Source organism: Urocitellus parryii, chromosome 10, assembly GCF_045843805.1.
Source record: "Urocitellus parryii isolate mUroPar1 chromosome 10, mUroPar1.hap1, whole genome shotgun sequence".
Lineage (NCBI taxonomy): Eukaryota > Metazoa > Chordata > Mammalia > Rodentia > Sciuridae > Urocitellus > Urocitellus parryii.
Window position 1 is genome coordinate 35,238,852 of NC_135540.1, and position 19,311 is coordinate 35,258,162.

Genomic DNA, 19,311 nt, shown 5'->3' on the forward strand with positions numbered 1-19,311 from the left:
TCTGTTTAAATTGTGTATATCATCCTGATTTAATTTGGGAAAAATATACGACTCTAGAAATTTGTTGATGCCTTCTATATTTTCTATTTTTTTGGAGTACAAGTTTTCAAAATAATTTCTAATTATCTTCTGTATTTCTGAAGTGTCTATTGTGATATTTCCTTTTTCATCATGTATGTTAGTAATTTTAATTTTCTTTCTCCTTCTCTTCATTAGCATGGCCAAGGGTCTGACAAATTTATTTATTTTTTCAAAGAACCAACCGTTTGTTTTGTCAATTTTTTCAATTGTTTCTTTTCTTTCAATTTCTTTGATTTCAGCTCTGATTTTAATTATTTCCTGTCTTCTACTTCTTTTGTTGTTGATTTGTTCTTCTTTTATTAGGGCTTTGAGATATAATGTTAAGTCATTTATTTGTTGACTTTTTCTTCTTTTAAGTAATGATCTCCATGCAATGAACTTTCCTCTTAGAACTGCTTTCACAGTGTCCCAAAGATTTTGATATGTTGTGTCTGTGATCTCATTCACCTCTAAAAATACTTTAATCTCCTCCTTGATGTCTTCTGCAACCCATTGTTCATTCAGTAGCATATTATTTAGTCTCTAGGCATTAGAATGGATTTTATTTCTTGTTTTATTATTGATTTCTTATTTCATTCCATTATGATCTGATAGAATTCAAAGTAGTATCTCTAGTTTTTTGTATTTGCTAAGAGTTGCTTTGTGACATAGTATATGGTCTATTTTACAGAAGGATCCATGTGCTGCTGAGAAGAAAGTGTATTCTCTAATTGAAGGATTAAATATTCTATATATGTCAATTAAGTCTAAGTTATTGATGATATTATTCATTTCTATATTTTCTTTGTCTAGCTTTTGTTTGAAAGATCTATGTATTGATAAAAGAGGTGTGTTAAAGTCACCCAAATTATTGTTTTGTGGTCTATTTGACTCTTGAACTTGAGAAGAGTTTGTTTGATGAACATATATGCTCTATTGTTTGGGGCATATATATTTATAACTGTTAAGTCTTATTGATGTATGTTTCCCTTGAGCAGTATGTAGTGTCCTTATTTATCCTTTTTGATTGACTTGAGTTTGAAGTCTACTTTATTTGATATGAGGATGGAAACGCCTGCTTGCTTCCACAGTCCATGTGACTGGTATAATTTTTCCCAACCCTTCACCTTCTGTCCGTGGATGTATTTTCCTATGAGTCCCTTGGAGGCAGTATATTGTTGGGTCTTTTTTTTTAGGGGGGGGGACCCAATCTGCTAGTCTATGTCTTTTAATTGGTGATTTTGGGCAATTAACATTCAGAATTATTATTGAGACATGATTTTTTTTGGTTGTTCACAACATTACAAAGCTCTTGACATATCATATTTCATACATTAGATTCAAGTGGGTTATGAACTCCCAATTTTTACCCCAAAAGCAGATTGCAGAATCACTTTGGTTACACATCCACAATTTTACATAATGCCCTATTAGTAACTGTTGTATTCTGATACCTTTCCTATCCTCTACTATCCCCCCTCCCCTCCCTTCCCATCTTCTCTCTCTACCCCATCTACTGTAATTCAATGATTTGTATTCTCAGTCAAATATTTTTGGTATTTAACAAGGCTTGGTAGATTTTCCTTTAGTATAATACCTCCCTCAGTTGGTTTTCATCATTGTTTTTTATTTCCTCTTCTTGGAATATTTTGCTGTGGATGTTCTGTAGTGCAGGCTTTCTATTTGTAAATTCTTTTAACTTTTGTTTTTTCATGGAAGGTTTTTATTTCATCATCAAATATAAAGCTTAGTTTTACTGGATATAAGATTCTTGGTTGGCCTCCATTATCTTCCAGAGCTTGGTATATGTTGTTCCATGATCCTCTGAATTTGAGGGTCCAGGTTGAAAAATCTACTGAGATACGAATTGGTCTCACCCTATATGTGATCTCATTCCTCTCTCTTGTGGTTTTTAAGATTCTATCCTTATTCTGTATGCTAATCATTTTCATTATAATGTGCCTTTGTATAGATCTGTTGTAGTTTTGTACATTTGGTGTCTTGTAATCCTCTTGTATTTGGTTTTTCAATTCGTTCTTCATGTTGGGAAATTTTCTGATATTATCTCATTGAGGAGATTGTTCATTTCTTTGGTTTGAAACTCTGTTTCTTCCCCTATCTCTTTTGATGTTGGCCCATAATTCTTGGTTGTTCTGTTCATGCTTCTTACTATCATCTCTGTGTGATCAACTTTATTTTCCAGATTGTATACTTTGTCTTCAATATTCTTTCTTCCAAGTTATGCTTTCTGTTGAGTTTTTATTTGGTTTATGTATCTTTCATTTCAAGGATTTCTGACTTTTTTTTTCAGAGTCTCTGTCTCTCTCTTGAAATAATCTTTTGCTACCTGTATTTGCTCTCTTATCTTTTTGTTGGCATGATCAATTTTTGCATGTATTTTCTCATTTAGGTCATTCTTTAATTCACAAATCATTTTAATTATGAACCTTCTGAACTCCTTCTCTGTCATTTCATCAACTTTGCTGTCCATGGATTTTGTTATTATATTATCCTGGTTTGTTAGGGGCACTTTCCTCCCGTGTTTTTTCATGTTGTCTATTTGTCTTTCTTTCTTGGAGCATGGATCTGAGATATTACAGTTTCTTCTCTATATTCTTGTAGTAACTATGCAGATTGTCTGCACCTCGCTTTGATGTTGGGCTTCCAGACTCTGCAGGTGCCCCTCAATGTATTTTACTGCATCTAATGGTTGTGGCAGCAATAGCCAAGGTAACTCGAGATAATAGTTAAGGTGCCCCAAGATGGAAGCAATGTGTTACAGAGATGGGGCTGAAAGGGTGGGCCTCACACTCCTTTTGGGATGCCTGCTCCGAGATGCAGCTGCTTCTAGGCCCTGTCTACTGTCAAAAAATTAGGGGCTGCTGTGTGGGGAAGGCTATGGTGATGATTGCAGTGTCCCAAGATGGGAGTTAGATTTAGGCTCCTAAATGTGTGGGGTGTGAACTCAGACCTACCCTGGACCTGGGTTGTCAGATCTGGGCATGGCCTTGGCTCCTGCAGGAGTCTGCTGGTCAGAAGGGGTGGTCCTGCACCAGAGGCTAGGTTCTGGAAGGTGTCTGCCCCACTAATGGAGGGGTGGACTTGGGCCTCCTGTGAGCCTGGGTTCCACGCAGGCTGGTGTGGGTGGTCTCTTGTTACTGGCTTTAAAATATCTATAAAAGGAACTGCCATCAAAGTAACATGGCCTGAATTCTGTAAGTGTGTTTATGTACTTGGCACACACCTTGTTGAACACTAACATAAGTGTTCATATATTTATCTTCATTGTAGTCATGCTGATGCATTGCAAAACATGTCTGTATTTTTATAAGTATTACATAATTATTAGGTTATGTTGAGTGTTTATATTAATTTCTCTAGGGTTCTCAGAGGTAACAAAAGTCAGAAGCTACTTTTAGTATTTCAGAAAAAATGAATATAAAAATATTAGTCCCTGTGGCATTTAAGGTTGAACAAGTTCCCAAATATTGTTTCACTGCTAACCTTTGGACTAAAATAACTGAAGAGTGAGAGCAACTTTACTCCCTGATTGAATAGGGTCTTGCACTAGAACACTTATATGATTGGTGCATTTTCCTTTTTTAAATGTAAACAACAACAACAACAAACAAATCATTGGTTAATACAGGAAAATTATTTAAAACCTCAGAAAAATATTTTAAAACATGGTGTGTACAGGATATATGCTATTTAAAGGATTATAGATAACACAATATTTGAGAAATATTAGAATATGATGGTATTATATATTGTATTATTGAACTACTTTTTTCTGTTTTTTTCAGTATTTTGTTTTGTTTGGTTTTGATTTTTTTAGGTGCTGGGAATACAACCCAGGGTCTTATGAATGTTAGGTAAGCAGTCTATCTCTTACTTAAAACTCTAGACCTTTGATTTATTTTAAAAAGAAGTATCCTTTTATGTAGAATAAATATGTATATTGCATAGAGAAAGCCTGAGAATATATAGATAATATATTATTACACTATATATTACATTATACTATAATACTTATATTATCACATGGCTATGTGCATGTAACTTTTTGAAAGTGGTAGAGATAAAATATTGCTTTAATGAGGGAGGAGATCAGTAGCAGCTTAAAAAGCAATGAGACAATATCTATATTTTAAATTTTATGCAACTGTGTTTTTAAGTATTATCTTCTATTTCAATTTGCTTAAAAGTATTAAAATTTCCTAAACATGTATGATCTCATATATTGAATAATTTTGAATTTATATTTCATAATAATATTAATTTTAATCCCTGAAAGATCACTGGGCATAACAAATTTTCATTAAAAAAAAACCTTATAACTGAAAAATGTAAACAATGCATTCTCCCAGAAAAACAAGGAGAAGAAGACTCAGAAAATTAGTATAAACATGACATATTATATTCAAGTGGTTTTTAAATTGTTAAGAAATAATTGTTCATTAAAAATTAAACTCCTTTAGTAGAAATGTCTTTTGGAAATTTGAGATACTTCAAAATAAATCTAAAAAGAAGATACAGTATTTTCTTTTTATATCTGACATATTCCACTTAGCATAGTGATCTCAAATTCCAAAGTCGATTAGAATACATAACATAATTTTTAAAGCCTGAGAAAAGTGGTGGGGAGGGGGAATGGAGTGAAATGGATAAAGGATATCAAAACACAGTTATATAGAAATAATAAGTTCCATTGTTCTACAGCACAATAGGGTGACTATAGTTAACAAAAATCTACTATATAGGTTTAAATAACAAAAAGAGAGGAGCTTAAAGTCTCCAAACATAAAGTAATGATAATTACTTTGTAATTATTAATTAATGAAAACATTAATTACCCTGATTTGATCATGACATATATTTACATGTATTGAAATATTATACTGTGTCATAAAAAAGTACAATTATTTAATGTGTGTTTTTAAAAATGTTTAAAGAAAAAGAAATGTTAATTACCCTGATTTCATTATTGCACACTGTATACAATGTATCAATTAATAACTTTGAACACATACATTTGTAAAATTAAATTTTTTAATTAAACAAAATAAAGCTAAATCTTTGGGCCATACTATAGCAATTGTAATTCCCAAAGAGATCAGTTGGAGGCAACAGTGTAACTGGTGTCCTGTACAGTACTGCCAAGAAACAGCAGTTGCTGGGGAAATAGAAACAAGACCACATGGCAATTAAGTGGCTTACACATATTGGCAGGAAGATGCCATCCAGATAGAATCAGGACCACACAACAGGGCTATGCAAGATTCAGTTCAAGGAGTCTTTGAGTAATTGATATAAAGAACATGGGGTTATTAAAGCCAAAGTAACAGTGATTTATAAAAAATTATTTAAGATTCTGAAAACAAAAGCCTAAGGCAGATCATACTGCAGAATATTATGCTGTGAGCAGTAGGAAGTAGATTAAGTCAGATGCACTGTTATGACTGACAAAACATGTTACAGTGCAGAAAACAAGAGTGATTGGTCGATTCCCAGTTTATTGTTTTTATTTCAATTTTACTTTGAGTCAGAAAAAAATACCTACTCTATATTTGTTTGACAAAAGAGCAAGTACATTAAGAACTAAATATAAATGTTTCACTGGAAATAAAAGAGAAGCTGAAATGTCTAATCATATTTCCTTTTAGAATTATATATAATTAGATCAGTAGGCAGAATTTGCCATTGAAAGATCAGTGTGTGAAGAATGCCAGTGGCTATAGGTTTAATGAGAACTGTAGGGGAAGAACTGTGACAGCAGATAAAGGTCATTTTAACAATGGAAAGTCAGAGACTATGCAGAGGATGGAGCCATCTCAAATGGAAAGAATCTAACACTTTTCTTCTTTCTTAAATTTTGGTACTGCCTCTCTTGCTCCCTTTCTATTAACAGTTAGTGTATAAAATTATTTTGTTTCAAAGCAAGAAATTATTCTTTTGTAATGCATGTTTGTAGGCTGGACCTCAGCAATTATTTTGAACAGTCTTTTCTCACAGAGCAGCAGTAACAAAGTGGAAACTACCCACAGGCCAATGGTGCAAATGGTACTGTGGTGTTTATCAAAATGGTCAGGCAATTTCTATAGACTCTTAACATAGTAAGTTATAATCAGAAGACAAAATGTGCATTTTTAGCTATATAATCCAATTCTGTAGTATAAGAATTATTCCTTAAATTTTTCAGTTAATTAAAGTTACTGCAGGTTTTCACATTGCAAAGATCTGTGTCTGAGGTATTTTATAAGTACTGTTTTAACATCTAACATAATCTAACATGTTTCCCAAATCAGAGAGAGCTTAGAATTTTTCATGGTTCTTGCAGTTGTATGTATGTGTTTTGTCTTTCAGGGATAATATATGAGCACTGTCCCCAGAGACTAGTTTATTTGCCCTGATAAACTCTGTTGTTAAATATGGTAAAGATATGTAAAAGTGAAAAATCATAATGTATACATCCATAAATTACAACAAATTGAAGATGTGTGAAATCACTTGCAGTTAAATGAATTAAAAAAGAAGAAGTTATCAGCACCATAGATGACCTGCTTCCCCTGTGTTGTTTCTAATCTGTCTTCTTTTCTTCTCCCTCAAAGGTTATGATCATACAAAATTATAAGACTATACATGAAGTTTAGTTGTCTTAAATTTTATCTAAATAACTCATAACTTGATAGACACCTATATATACTGCTTCATCCAAGATTATTGTTCCTATGATTGTGTCACATCCAGACTCTCAACCAGCATCATTTTTGCTACTACACTTACATTTCTACTAAAAGTGCTAATGGCCAAAGTTATCAATGACTTCCTCAATGGAAAATTCAATAGCCAAGAAAAAGTATATATTTTTGTCATAGACTCAGCTATGGAAAATGCTGGTCAATTGTTCCCTATTGAAACTTCCTGATAGTGTACTCCTTTGACTGTCTTCCTACAAATCTATGTAATTTTCAATTTAAATTCCTGCTAAATCCTGAATGGTGCTCCCTCCTGTCCAAACTTCCTATGTTGAAGCATAAACCCTCAGTGTGACTACAAGTGTAGCAAGGTCCTGTAAGGAGCTAACTAAAGTTAAATGAGAACATAAGGGTGGTTCCTAATCTGATAGGAATAGTGTCCTTATGAAAAAAGACACCAGAGGGCTTTCTCTCCCTCTCTACCACCTCAGGATACAATAAAAAGGCAGCCATTTATTGAGAACCTGGAAAGACAGCCCTTGGAAGAGACTTACTTTAACTTCCCCTCCCCTATCCTCTCTTTTTAGATGCCCCAGCCTTAGGAACTGTGAGAAACAAATTTCTGTTGTATCTTCCAACTAGTCTAGAATATTTTGTCTTAGCAGACCCAACTACGCTTTTGCTCATTTCTTCTCTCTTTACATTCTCATTTTGAGGAACACAATTCAATTTGTAGCTTTGTACCCCATATCACTATTGCTAGCCCAGATCTCCTACTTGAGTTTTGGGCCACAATATTCTCCAGTCAGATCTTTCTCTTTAATATGCCAGTATGTGCACATTTACTTCAATGCCTTTCCCAAACCGTTTTTTGTGTTTTTATAATGAATAGCATCGCTGTTCAGTTTAATATGCAAACTAGGAAATCAGGCAATACTCTTGATTTAACCCTCTTTCTAACATCTACATCTAACCACTCACCAATTCAAAATGATTGAGCTTATTAAATGTTTTACAGATATGGCCACCTCCTGCTATTTTTGCTATCTCTGAATTAGATTTGGCCCCATCACCTTTAACCTTTAATGGAAGTATTGTTAATTTTGCTCACTAAAACCTGCTATTTTTCTCAAGAAGATTTATTCATCCACTAATGATCTAATATCAATGAAGGTTAATGTAATATTCATTTCTTATTGCTCTGCTTATTACATGGTTCCAATAAGTAACATTTTAGTATAGAAATTATGATTTCCTAGAAAAAATGGATTTCTTTTTTTATAATGTGATTATCAAATCTATATTCTACTAAGAAGTGTTTTATGTAAAGAGCAATGACATTTTGGATATAATTATGAATAAATATGTGATTTAAAATAACTGTACCATGTTTTTTTTAACATTTTAGAATTTTAAAATCTCAGTTATCTCTTCTTTTTAAGAAAGGAAAGCAATAGAGCTATTATATAATTAGTGTAAATACAATGTTCACAGCTGATGTATTATTCTTCCAATAACCTATTTTTGTGCTCAGTAGAAATATATCTTCTTTTGAATTTTTCTACATATAAAGATCATTTTGAAATAATAGGGATTTACTTAGGTGTGACATTAAAAGCTGAACACTCTAAAATACTTACATGTCCTAAAGTTTACGCATCCGGTCTAGGGAATTTGTAACAATTTATGACAGTTTAATAGGAACTTGGGAATTTATACAAATTACCCAAACTTCTAATTCCATTTAATGTTTTGATTTAGTATCACAAAGACTTTCATTATTGAACCCAGGAAATAAGGTACATAAATAGCATTTCCAAAACAAATATTCCTTATCCATATAGGTAATAATACAGTTCCTATTTATCTAAAAAATCCAAGTGAAAACAATTCATTTCTAAAATCAATAATTATGCAACATCACTTCATTATCTTAATTGAGTCTCATTGCCAGAAATAAGTAAATACAGACATTTATTTGAGCATCACTTCTGAAAGGAAATTAAGGAAATTTGTCAATTTAGTGTAGTCAGGTTGTCTGATCAAAAATCACTTATATTTTTCTATTGATTTAAATCAGAAATTTGGTATTTTATGCAGATAACAATTTACACAGTCCCTGATTTCATGTGGGAAAAAATAAAACACCATTTTGCTAAAATAATTCATTTTTAATTCTGTAAAAAAAAAAACTTTTTAATATAAGTTGTGCACACTTTACAAAAAAATTTCATGACAATAAAATGCCAGGGTGAGGGGCACATATCACCTAACCAGAAGAATTAGTATTTCCTCTAAATATTAAAAACTGTGTCATTGACCTCACTTACTATTTATTGGATCCAATTAAATTGGTATTCAACTTTGATAATCAAACAAGGCATGGTATGAAGTGCTTGATGTTTACCCTCAGTATTTATTTAAAATATCTTAGTAAAATTCATAAGATTTTTAGTAAATGCCAAAAATCCTGGCAAAAGTTAAGAATAATTGACCTTTCAATGTCTGTAAGAGATTACTAAATTAATGTGTCTTCTACACAAAGAATAATTATATTTTATAAAAAACCTTATTATTATAATAACATGGTGATTGTGTAATAATAGTGCTTGATTGTGCCTTTTTTACCATTAACTCTTTTCTGTTTGCAACCTATGCTTTACTTCTTTTTTTTATATTATGTTAGAAAAAAATAATAAACTAACTCAAGAAGTCTGAATCTACTAGTAAACAACTAGTGGATTATAAAAAGTATTCTTAATCTGCCTGTGTTTATTTTGTTCTTCAGGATATTCACTTAGTGCTTTTTAAATTCTCTTTGCTTCATGTTATGAATTATGTGGGAGAATGCATCATAGATGTGAAAAAATGCTTATATATTTTATTCTTAGCATACATGTCATTTTTATCATCTGTTTGAAATTACATATTCCTAGGGGGAAAGGCACCTATCTTTTAAGCTAGGTTGACTATCACAATGCTCTATATACAAAGGTACTTACTTAGTACATGATTTTTAATGGATTGCTTTTCATTATTGCTATATAGTTTTGATTCATGATGTGTTAGTATATTGGAATTGGGTAGCTTTCTAAAATAATGTTCTAAAATAAAACCTGTCGCTAAACTTTACAAAATCCAAGTGTTCAGTTACAAGGGATCTTTACAGATGGAGAGAAAGAAATAGAGATGTATTTAAAATTCATATTTCAGTAAAAATACTTATTCACTAATGCAGACACAATCCACACAAGTCAAAATCCTTATACCTAAGGGAATATTACATAGTTTACTACCTGATTTAAATAACATTGTAATACTGAAATTGGAATATAGCTTGTACTTGTTGAAACCACCAGGAATTTTGAAGTATCCTTTTTAACCTTAACGTTGCTTAGAAAAATATGTCCTCTACATAACTATATGAACATTTTATGGGATTTGCTCTCAATTATCCAGAAACAAAACAAAACCCAGCAACTCATGATTGCTAATTGCCAAGTACATTTGTTACCTAACATCTCTTTATTTCTCTGAATATTGCAAATTTAACCTTTAATGTCATACATATCTTTAAAACAATCACAAAATCATTAAAATATTCATTAAATTCATTGCATTCAGTATAATAATTTTCATAAAATTATAGTTACATTATTTTCTAATAGTTAATGAATTTACATAAATTTTCTTCTATTTAAATCACAGATGTGGATGTGTGTGGATGTGATTCTGCAAACTGTATTTGGGGTAAAAATGGGAGTTCATAATCCACTTGAATCTAATGTATGAAATATGATATGTCAAGAGCTTTCTAATGTTTTGAACAACCAATAAAAAAAATCACAGATTCCTATGATATCAGTGGGTTGTTTTTCTTTTATTCCTTCCTTTTTTTTTCTTGTGGTACTGGTGATTAAAGTCAGAGGTACTCGACCACTAGGCTACATCGTCAGCACATTTGATTTTGAGGAGAAAGGTCTCAATAAGTTGCCCATGGTGGCCTCCACCTTGTGATTCTCCTGCCTCAGGCTTTAGGATCTATGGGATTGCAGTGGTGTGCCACCATGACCAGATTTTTGTTTCTTGTAATATTCTGCTTTACTATTTCTTTATTCAACTAATTTTTTTATTATTTTGAAATTGTAAATTTTAATTTATCAGATTATGTAAATTAAAATGTACTCCCTTGTCAACATCAAATCATTTCCCAAAACATAGTATCATTTCTCCCCATGAATGATACAAAGCAGCAGCATTCTAGGCAAGATTCTTGTTTACTGATGTGGTCAGGAGTCATTGTTCAAACGTTGCTGGCTATCATGAAATTAACATGTTATCCACATTTGTTATGTTGTTGTTTTTTTTTTTTACCGTTTCACTACTAATAACTCTGTTTTGAATAAAAATCTTTCACCAAATTTTCATTTAATACTCTTGTTGATGCTGAATAAACTCTATATCATGGAAGTTATTTCCACTTTTTGTTATAGATTTTAACTGGTTTTGTTATTGTTGTTGTTGTAGTTATTTTCAGTTACACATGACAGTAGAGTATATATTGAGATATTTAAACAAACATGAAGTACATCTTATTAGTATCCCAGTCTTGTGGTTGTACATGATATGGAGATTCACTACAGGGTATTTATAATAACTCATGTATTGCCTTGGTGTGGAGTTGGAATAATAGTTGAAAGATAAGATTGCTATTTTAACAAAATATGTCATAAAATAACAAAAATAATTTATCTATTTTAATAGAACTTCAAACTGGGACTGTATTGCACTTGGAGTACTTTTTGTTGTTGTTGTTTGTTTTGTTTTGTTTTTAATGCCCCAGAAATGTCAGGCACCTGACTTTTCATATCTGCTGTTCTTGCTGCCCAATACCATTTACTAATCTTCCAAATTTCACAGCCACTTATCCTGAGGACTAAATCAATTGCTGCCCCCTCCATAATGACATCTTAATTCCCAAAACAAAAGATTATTTTCTCAACTCAATATTTTATGTAGGTCTTTCTATAACATTTAAATCCTTCTATCTTGAGTTATATTATTATATGATATATACTACAACATTTGTATTGTATGTGTAGATATTTTTTTCCTTGATAAACAATAATATTTTCTTTCTGCTCCTTTACCTTCCTGAGCATACAAAATAATTCCAACTATTGTGCAATGATTGTGAAAAACACAGACTTCATTATTAGCTTGATAAAGGTTTGCTTATAAATTTATCGATTTATTTCTTAATCTGTATTTTACTTTCCTTATATAAACATAGGAGGCTCATACTGTTTTATTATTGTTATTTAAAAATATTCTAGTCTTATAAAATCCTATGAAAGGCCCAACAATTTCCTGAGTCACCCTGTCTTATATTCTGTCTTCTAATTTAATGCACACATGCAATTGTATTAAATTCCAAGAGCATGTTGATACCTAGTCTTAAACTTTATAACCATCAACTATTTCTCATATATTATTTTGATTATTATTTTGATTATTATATTGGTATCAATATTCATAAAATATGTTTTAACAGAAACTCAAATAGAAATTCATCATATGATAAGAAATCAATTTATATGAATTTTTAAGTGTAGTATTTTAAATTTTACAATATTAGTCAACTTGATAGGCCAGATGGCAAAGGCAAAATACATATACTACTTCTTCCTGCTTCATGTCTTTTTGGAAAGGTATATATGCACCTATTGTTGATGTGTAAATGTGTGTGTATGTATCTATATCTCTATCTATCTATATATCTCTATCTCTCTCTATCTAGAGATAGAGAGAGAGGTGGGGTGGGGAAAGGGGAAATGGAGAGGGAGATTTCATACTGATATCAGATGCTGCATTGAATTGCTTCCTGTTTAACTGTGCTTCTTTGGTGACTTTCAAATACCAACTAGCTAATTTACTTTTCTTTTTATTTTCTCTAGTATGAAGCTCCTAATTATTTAGTTTATGTTTGTTTGTTTCTTAATCCTTTCTCTTTGAATTATTTTTAAAGACTAACTTGATAAGAAATCCATGTTATCCAACCTATCTTCATAACTCCTTTTCATAAAGAACACTTTAAGACACATTTAAGCAACACAAACATGTAAATCATTCCAAATTTTTAATGTAACTATAATATTTTATTCTTATAAAAGAATGAGCAATTCTAAAGAGCAATAGATCTTCAAATGCATACAAACCAAATCTGATAATACATTTTGTTTCTAAATGCAGTTTAAAACCGACACTGTATAAATAAATTGTTTTGACATATGGTGACAATTGGTCAAGTGCTGCTCCTATTCCCAGATAATCTTGAAATCAACATTGTTTACCCAGTGTCTTAAACTGGAATCACTAAGAACTGGTGGTATCCAAGGTTATCAACTATTTCCAACTGTTCATTTTTCAACTACTAAGTCCCTTAGCTTTTATGTCAGTACAGCCAGAAACTTAAATTCTCTCAATTATATCACTGCTCTTAAGAAACAGCTTGTACTCTAAGATCAGGCTAACATACCATATTGTGTAAAACAACATGAAAAAGAACAAAATAAATTAAAGATTGAATCTGGTACTCACGGAATGCTCTATAAAATTCTTCAAGAGCCAGGTGCTTGTCATCGTTAAAATCATCATACTTCAGTAGATCATACAAAGTACAATCAAAAAGATCCTTGCCAAATTCTTCCTGTTTTATCACCTGACAAACAAAGTACAACCATATTTTCATATCTGTCTGGCATTTCTATAGAATTAATTATATTAATAATCACATCATAGACCACTCTAAATATGTAGTAGGGCAAATTAATCAACCTATGAAAAATCCATTATCAATTACTGAAATTTTATTTTAAACCATTTCAAAGTTTTCAAGTTAAGATGCATACTTAGAATTCTCTGCAAACTTTCTAGTATAAAAGTTTCACAGTAGGACCCAATGAATCAGAACATTTTGTATTTCACTCATTTACTTTGATGCATTTTTACTGACTCAAGGAAATACCAACACACACACAAAAAAAATCACACCCTGTGTCTTGGTGACCTATGTCAAAATAAAACAGTGCTCTTTCTCAACAAAATAGCAAGGCAGTTTGTGCCAACTTTCTTCCTCATATTTTTTGTGAAAACGAAGTTAGATTTTTTTTTCTCTGTATTAAACTCCTCCCCAGCTGGACCTTAAGTCATTTGGGACTATGCATGACTCCCTTGGTCACAAAAGAGCTATTAAGCAAATGACTGTTTCCAGGAGCAAGATAGAATTAATGCACCAATTGATGATGAAAATCTATCCAAGCGTGGGTGAAGAAAATCATCAAACTGCCTTTCTATTCTGTGCTCAGTCCCATGAACTGAGGCTGTAGCTTTTTTATACTCTGCTGATTTTGACTATTGCCTGTCATATAACAGAGCTTCCCCAGACTTTTCAGACATTTCTATTCATTGTGGGTAGCTGCATAGCTGTGTTCATGGTCTTTCTGTCTTTCATATTCTCCCACATAGAGGCAGTAATTCATATTACTTGAAGATGTGCATCACAATGTTTTTGTTTTGTTTTGTTTTGTTTTAAAGGTGGTTCTGTGTAGTCAAAAAAAAGTCTCTGAAGTCAGTCACCTCTGTAATCAGATCATGCCAATGTCACTTAATAGCTCTCTAACTTCTGGCAAATTATTTGACATTTCCTTAATTAGAAAATGAATGTGAAAATGACCCCCCCACCAACACATACACATACACATACAAAAAAAAATCAAGTTTAAGACAACATACAGTAGACACTCAAAAGTGATTATTTGAAATTAAAATGAATGATTCTTTGTAGAATGAGCATCTTGAAATAACTCACTGCAGACTTCCAGACACCACTTTGTGTGTGTTGTGGCTGTGCATCACAATGGGTTATGATTTCCTTGGGTAAAGCATAGCATTTCAGACATTATAATATCAATGGAAAATTACTGATGCCATTTTTCAGAAGAAGCTTTAATGGTTGTGAGACAATTTTTAACCCTTTTTGGAATACTTCCATGTTGAAAATTTGTTTACACAAGTCACATTGAGTGTGCACAAACTGTCAAGGATTCTTTGGGGACGAGGCTCAGCATATGAGTCACTAGAGTCCCTTAAGCAGTGATTAGTACTGATAGCAGATAAACTGCTAAATAGAACCCATACAAATTGAATTCTCTATTCTTGCATATGATATTAAAATTTTATTGATTAGGCTGATACTTTCTACCTTAGAGGGGAAAAATGCAAAAGGTTTTTCAGGTTTAATGCTCCTTGTAAAGAGATACTGTGGATGGTGAGTATTAAACCACATATTTGTACATTGTCCAACTGGAAGAATTAGCAAAGCTACTAATGACTGAAGCCATCTCTCCAATAAGCCTATTGGGAAAACAAAATCCTGCTTTTCTATTTAGAAAGCAGCAGAGCTTTCAGTCATTCTCCATCTGTTATTGGTTAGATCGCAGAAAATGACTTTTCCTGGGGACTGGGAGTGGGGCCATTATATTGGATCTTACCTCACTCTGCTCTTTCTAAAGATCTGCAGTGCTGAAACTGTGGTAATAATTAGATGTAGTGATACCAGAATTTGGTCAGGTATTTTAATATTTTAGTGACCTTTATTTTCATAGTGATTTATAAATGGGGATAAAATAGGGAGTTGGGGAAAAGCTTTTCTCATTTGCTGCTTCATAGTTTTCTCTAATAGCTTATTACTCAAATTAAATTCATGCATTAAACCAAGAGAATAAACCTCTAAACTTTTCCTTGATTGGTGGATCTTGCATTGTCTAACTAGGTCTTATTCTGATCTTGATCTTGATTTGATCATGACTGTACTGCTGTAGTTGGGCATACTATTTTGATGAATGTGTGCTAGAGTTTGGTTCCTGAAAGTACCCCCAAGGCCCATTTTGAAGTTTGGTCTTTAGCTTATGGAGTTATTACAAGGTAGTAGAACATTAGGAGATGGGGCTTTGTAGAAAGAAATCGGGTTATTTGGGGTGTTCCCTTGAAGTGGATAACAGTACCTTAGCCCCTAAATGATTCCCTCTTTTGCTTCCCCACCACCATGATGTGAGCACCAATATCCTATCATGTGTTCTCTGTCTTGTAGTACTCTTCCAACAGCAATGGACCAATGGAACATGGGCTGAAACCTCTGAAACTGTGAGCCAAAATAAACCTTTCATCCTTAGGAGTTGGTTATATCAGGTGTTTGCTAGCATGATCAGAAGATAACTAACACAATGTACCCCTGAGATCATGATCCTGGTCATTAAACTTTGGGAAAACTATACTGGAGCATGTCCATGCACAGACAGGAGTAATACATTCTCTCATTCATTAATATTTCAAGTGATTATTTTTGTTCATTTATCCCAAACTTGGGGAATGAAACAACTCACTTAAAACATAATTTCTGAAACGATTTTCCTCCTTTGGCTTCTTGATGGGAAGCTTTGGCATAGTCTACCATAATACTAATGAAGGAGATAATTTCCTATGAATTTTCCTTCTTTTTAAATGACTTTATTGAGATATAATTGATACACACAAAATGCTGCACATATTTAATGTATCCAGTTCGATGAGTTTGTGTGACCTTTTAATCAGTATGGAAAAAAAATTGCTTTAATTTGCTTGAGTTTTGATAGCTGTAAAGTGTTTGCCTGACTGTTGAGAACAAAGTACGATGGAATATATTAGTATATTTCCTTCTCCAGTATGTAATATAACTCTTTGGCAGAGCGATCCAAATTTGTAGGGCCTTGGTAACTTCCTGCACTTTTTTCATTTATTGTCTGGGCACTGGTTCCAAAAACTTCTCATTTTGAGGATCCTCAAAATGCATGTATTCTTTCTAAAGTAACAATTGATGACAGAACCAGACACACTGAATTTATTGAAATGTAAATAATTTTTAATCATGCCTCAGTCAAGGAGGCCAATCATTATTGCATTTAGTGCACATTGTAAAATAGTGAAGATAATCCCAAACTCCTTCAAGGTAGAAAAAAAAATCCATTATTTTCCTGACCTGATGTCAGGTTGCATGATTCTTTGACTCCATGGAGGTTAGGACAAGGTTGAAGCATTAGCAGAATGTTTTGCATCAGGACAGCTCAAACACTCAGCATTTCAGAGAGGGTGCATATTTAATTTCAACATTGCAGAGCTGTCAAAGTTGCATAAGTACTGTCATAACTCAGAGATTACTCAATGCTTAGAGACTCTATTCTTTCCATCCCAAAATAAACAACAAGAGCAAAACCCAACTATCTCTCCCCAAGATAAAGTATTCTCCTTTCCATTCTCCTTCAATCATTTGGTCAACCATCTACATAAGATATCATTTTTTACTCCTTACTACATGTCAGCTGCTGTCCCAGGCTCTGAAAACACAGAAGGCAAGAAGATAGACAAAAAAAAAAAAAAAAACAGTGTCCAATGGGGAGAGGCAAAGCAGATTGTGGAATAAGACCACCAAGGGAAGTTGCCCCAATTTAAGCAACTATTCATACCAACAACAAAAAAAAAAAAGAAAGAAAGAAAAGAAATCACTCATAAAAGTTAACACAACCAGATAAGATAAAATGGCAACTTATTTTGGCATAATCATAAGCAAAGAAACACTCAGAAAGGAAAGACTTAACCACATTAACCTCGCCCAACTCCAAGCAACATGAAATGAAGAAAAATGCCTTTGACATGGGAAAGAGAAAGGGAATAAAGAGCAAGCATTAGACTGAGAACTCAGTACCAAGCTGGCACTGGCAAATCCATACTGCGCAGAGCACCATAGACTCTGACTACAGTTAGCATTGGCAGTCAAGGGACTGATTCTACTATTTCTCTCCTGAGTTTGGATGTCATAGCACAGAGAATAATCCCATGCACTGAAGGATAGGGTAGGTAAGTAAACAGAATTTTTGCCTCAAAACTCCTTTCCATGCCCACACAGTGAACTATAACACCAGGAAGAAATGAAAAACCTCTGTCTACAGGCCAGTTCCTATAGATGAAGCCTTTGGACTAGCCCTGGGGCCAGATGGAGATCTGCACCACAGTGGGGAGGATTCCTATTTCAGCCAAATCAGCTGAGATTTCTACCAGCTGTAGTATAGGCTTTAGGTATACTTTTAAGACTGTAAAGGACCTCCAACTATAAACTTCACATATAACTATGCCGATCATGAATTTTGGTGGTCAGAAAATTGACTCCACCATAAGACTGATTCCTTCTCTGAACTTGGGAGAACATTTTTGGAGAAACGCACTATCTATTGTGTGTAATAGAGAGGAAAATAAATCTAGAACTTTATCTTGGAACTCAGTGTTCAACATATTAGGAGGAAACCCAACACAGGGCAGAGCTTAATGAATCCAAGCCAGTGCCTGAGAAAAGAGCTTCTAGATTCACCTTGGTGACAGACAGAGACCTGAAACCCTGGTGGTAGAGATGTGTATTCTGGCCTGTGTCATGTCTGATTGACTAAAGGAGTCTCAGACCACAACTATTTATCAACATCTGGAATGTCATGGTAGTGTAGACTTTGGTCCTTCCTTTGTGCTGTGCTGCTCTTAAAGATCAGTGGGATCTGGGCACAACCTAGCATTACAATGACTTCAGTGACCAGGGGATTGCACACTCCATTCTTCTTCCAACTCCTGGATGTACACCATGGAAAGAGTTAGTGTGTGCTTGGAGGAAAAACCAGGAAGTGGGACAAGTAATTGCTTTTGAGCCTAGAACCAACCTTCTATTGTAAGGCTCAGTGCTGAGTAGAACCAGTATCTGACCACAACCTAGTGACTTTGGATGTGGAATCTGCATCAACAATGGTCACAGTTGGATACTTGCTAGGACCAACTTCCCTTTTTACTCACTCTTTCAATTTGTCCTAAACAACATAACAGTTGCAAATTTGAAACAAACTTGGGTTTTAGGTACTATCTAATTCTGAAACAGTGACAACACATCAATCATAGTCTTGCAGCAAAACTGAACTTAGGGGACCATGTACTGCTGAAATAACAGAGGTTAGGACAGGTTCAGAGAAAATGATAGACATCCTGTTTAGAATTTCTAGAAAGATAGGTAAAAACAAAGAGAAATTATGGAGACTAAAATACATACCTAATAAAATGTTCAATGCACACACATCAATATACATCAACAAACATCAGAAATTTCTAGAAATCAGGATATCATCTAAGAAATAAGACACCTAAAACCAACCATAAAGCAATTGGTATATAAAAAAAAATTTAAAATAGCTATTTTAAAGAAATTCAACAAATTTTAAGAAAAGGAAAAGAGACAATCTAGTAATGTATCAGAAGAAAAACAAATAATTCTAAAACATGAAGCAGAAATTCTGAAGCTGAAAAGTACACTAAGTAAAATGAAAAACATGAAAGAAGGTATCCATATCAGAATCAATAAAACTGAAGAAAGACTAAGTAAGCTTGGAAGACAGGTTACTTGAAAATACAATTGGAGGAGAAAAATTTT

The 19,311-nt window shown here is 33.0% G+C and overlaps 1 protein-coding gene across 3 annotated transcripts in view; it reads right to left on the reverse strand.

Annotated features, from left to right (window-relative positions):
- The window catches only part of LOC113200259 (follistatin-related protein 5), a 737,045-nt gene that overhangs the window by 348,927 nt on the left and 368,807 nt on the right, over positions 1-19,311 (reverse strand). For all 3 annotated transcript variants that reach the window (XM_077803465.1, XM_077803464.1, XM_077803463.1), the window contains exon 5: positions 13,359-13,479. In XM_077803465.1, coding sequence (XP_077659591.1) covers positions 13,359-13,479 — 121 coding nt within the window. The remainder of the gene's footprint in view (positions 1-13,358; positions 13,480-19,311) is intronic.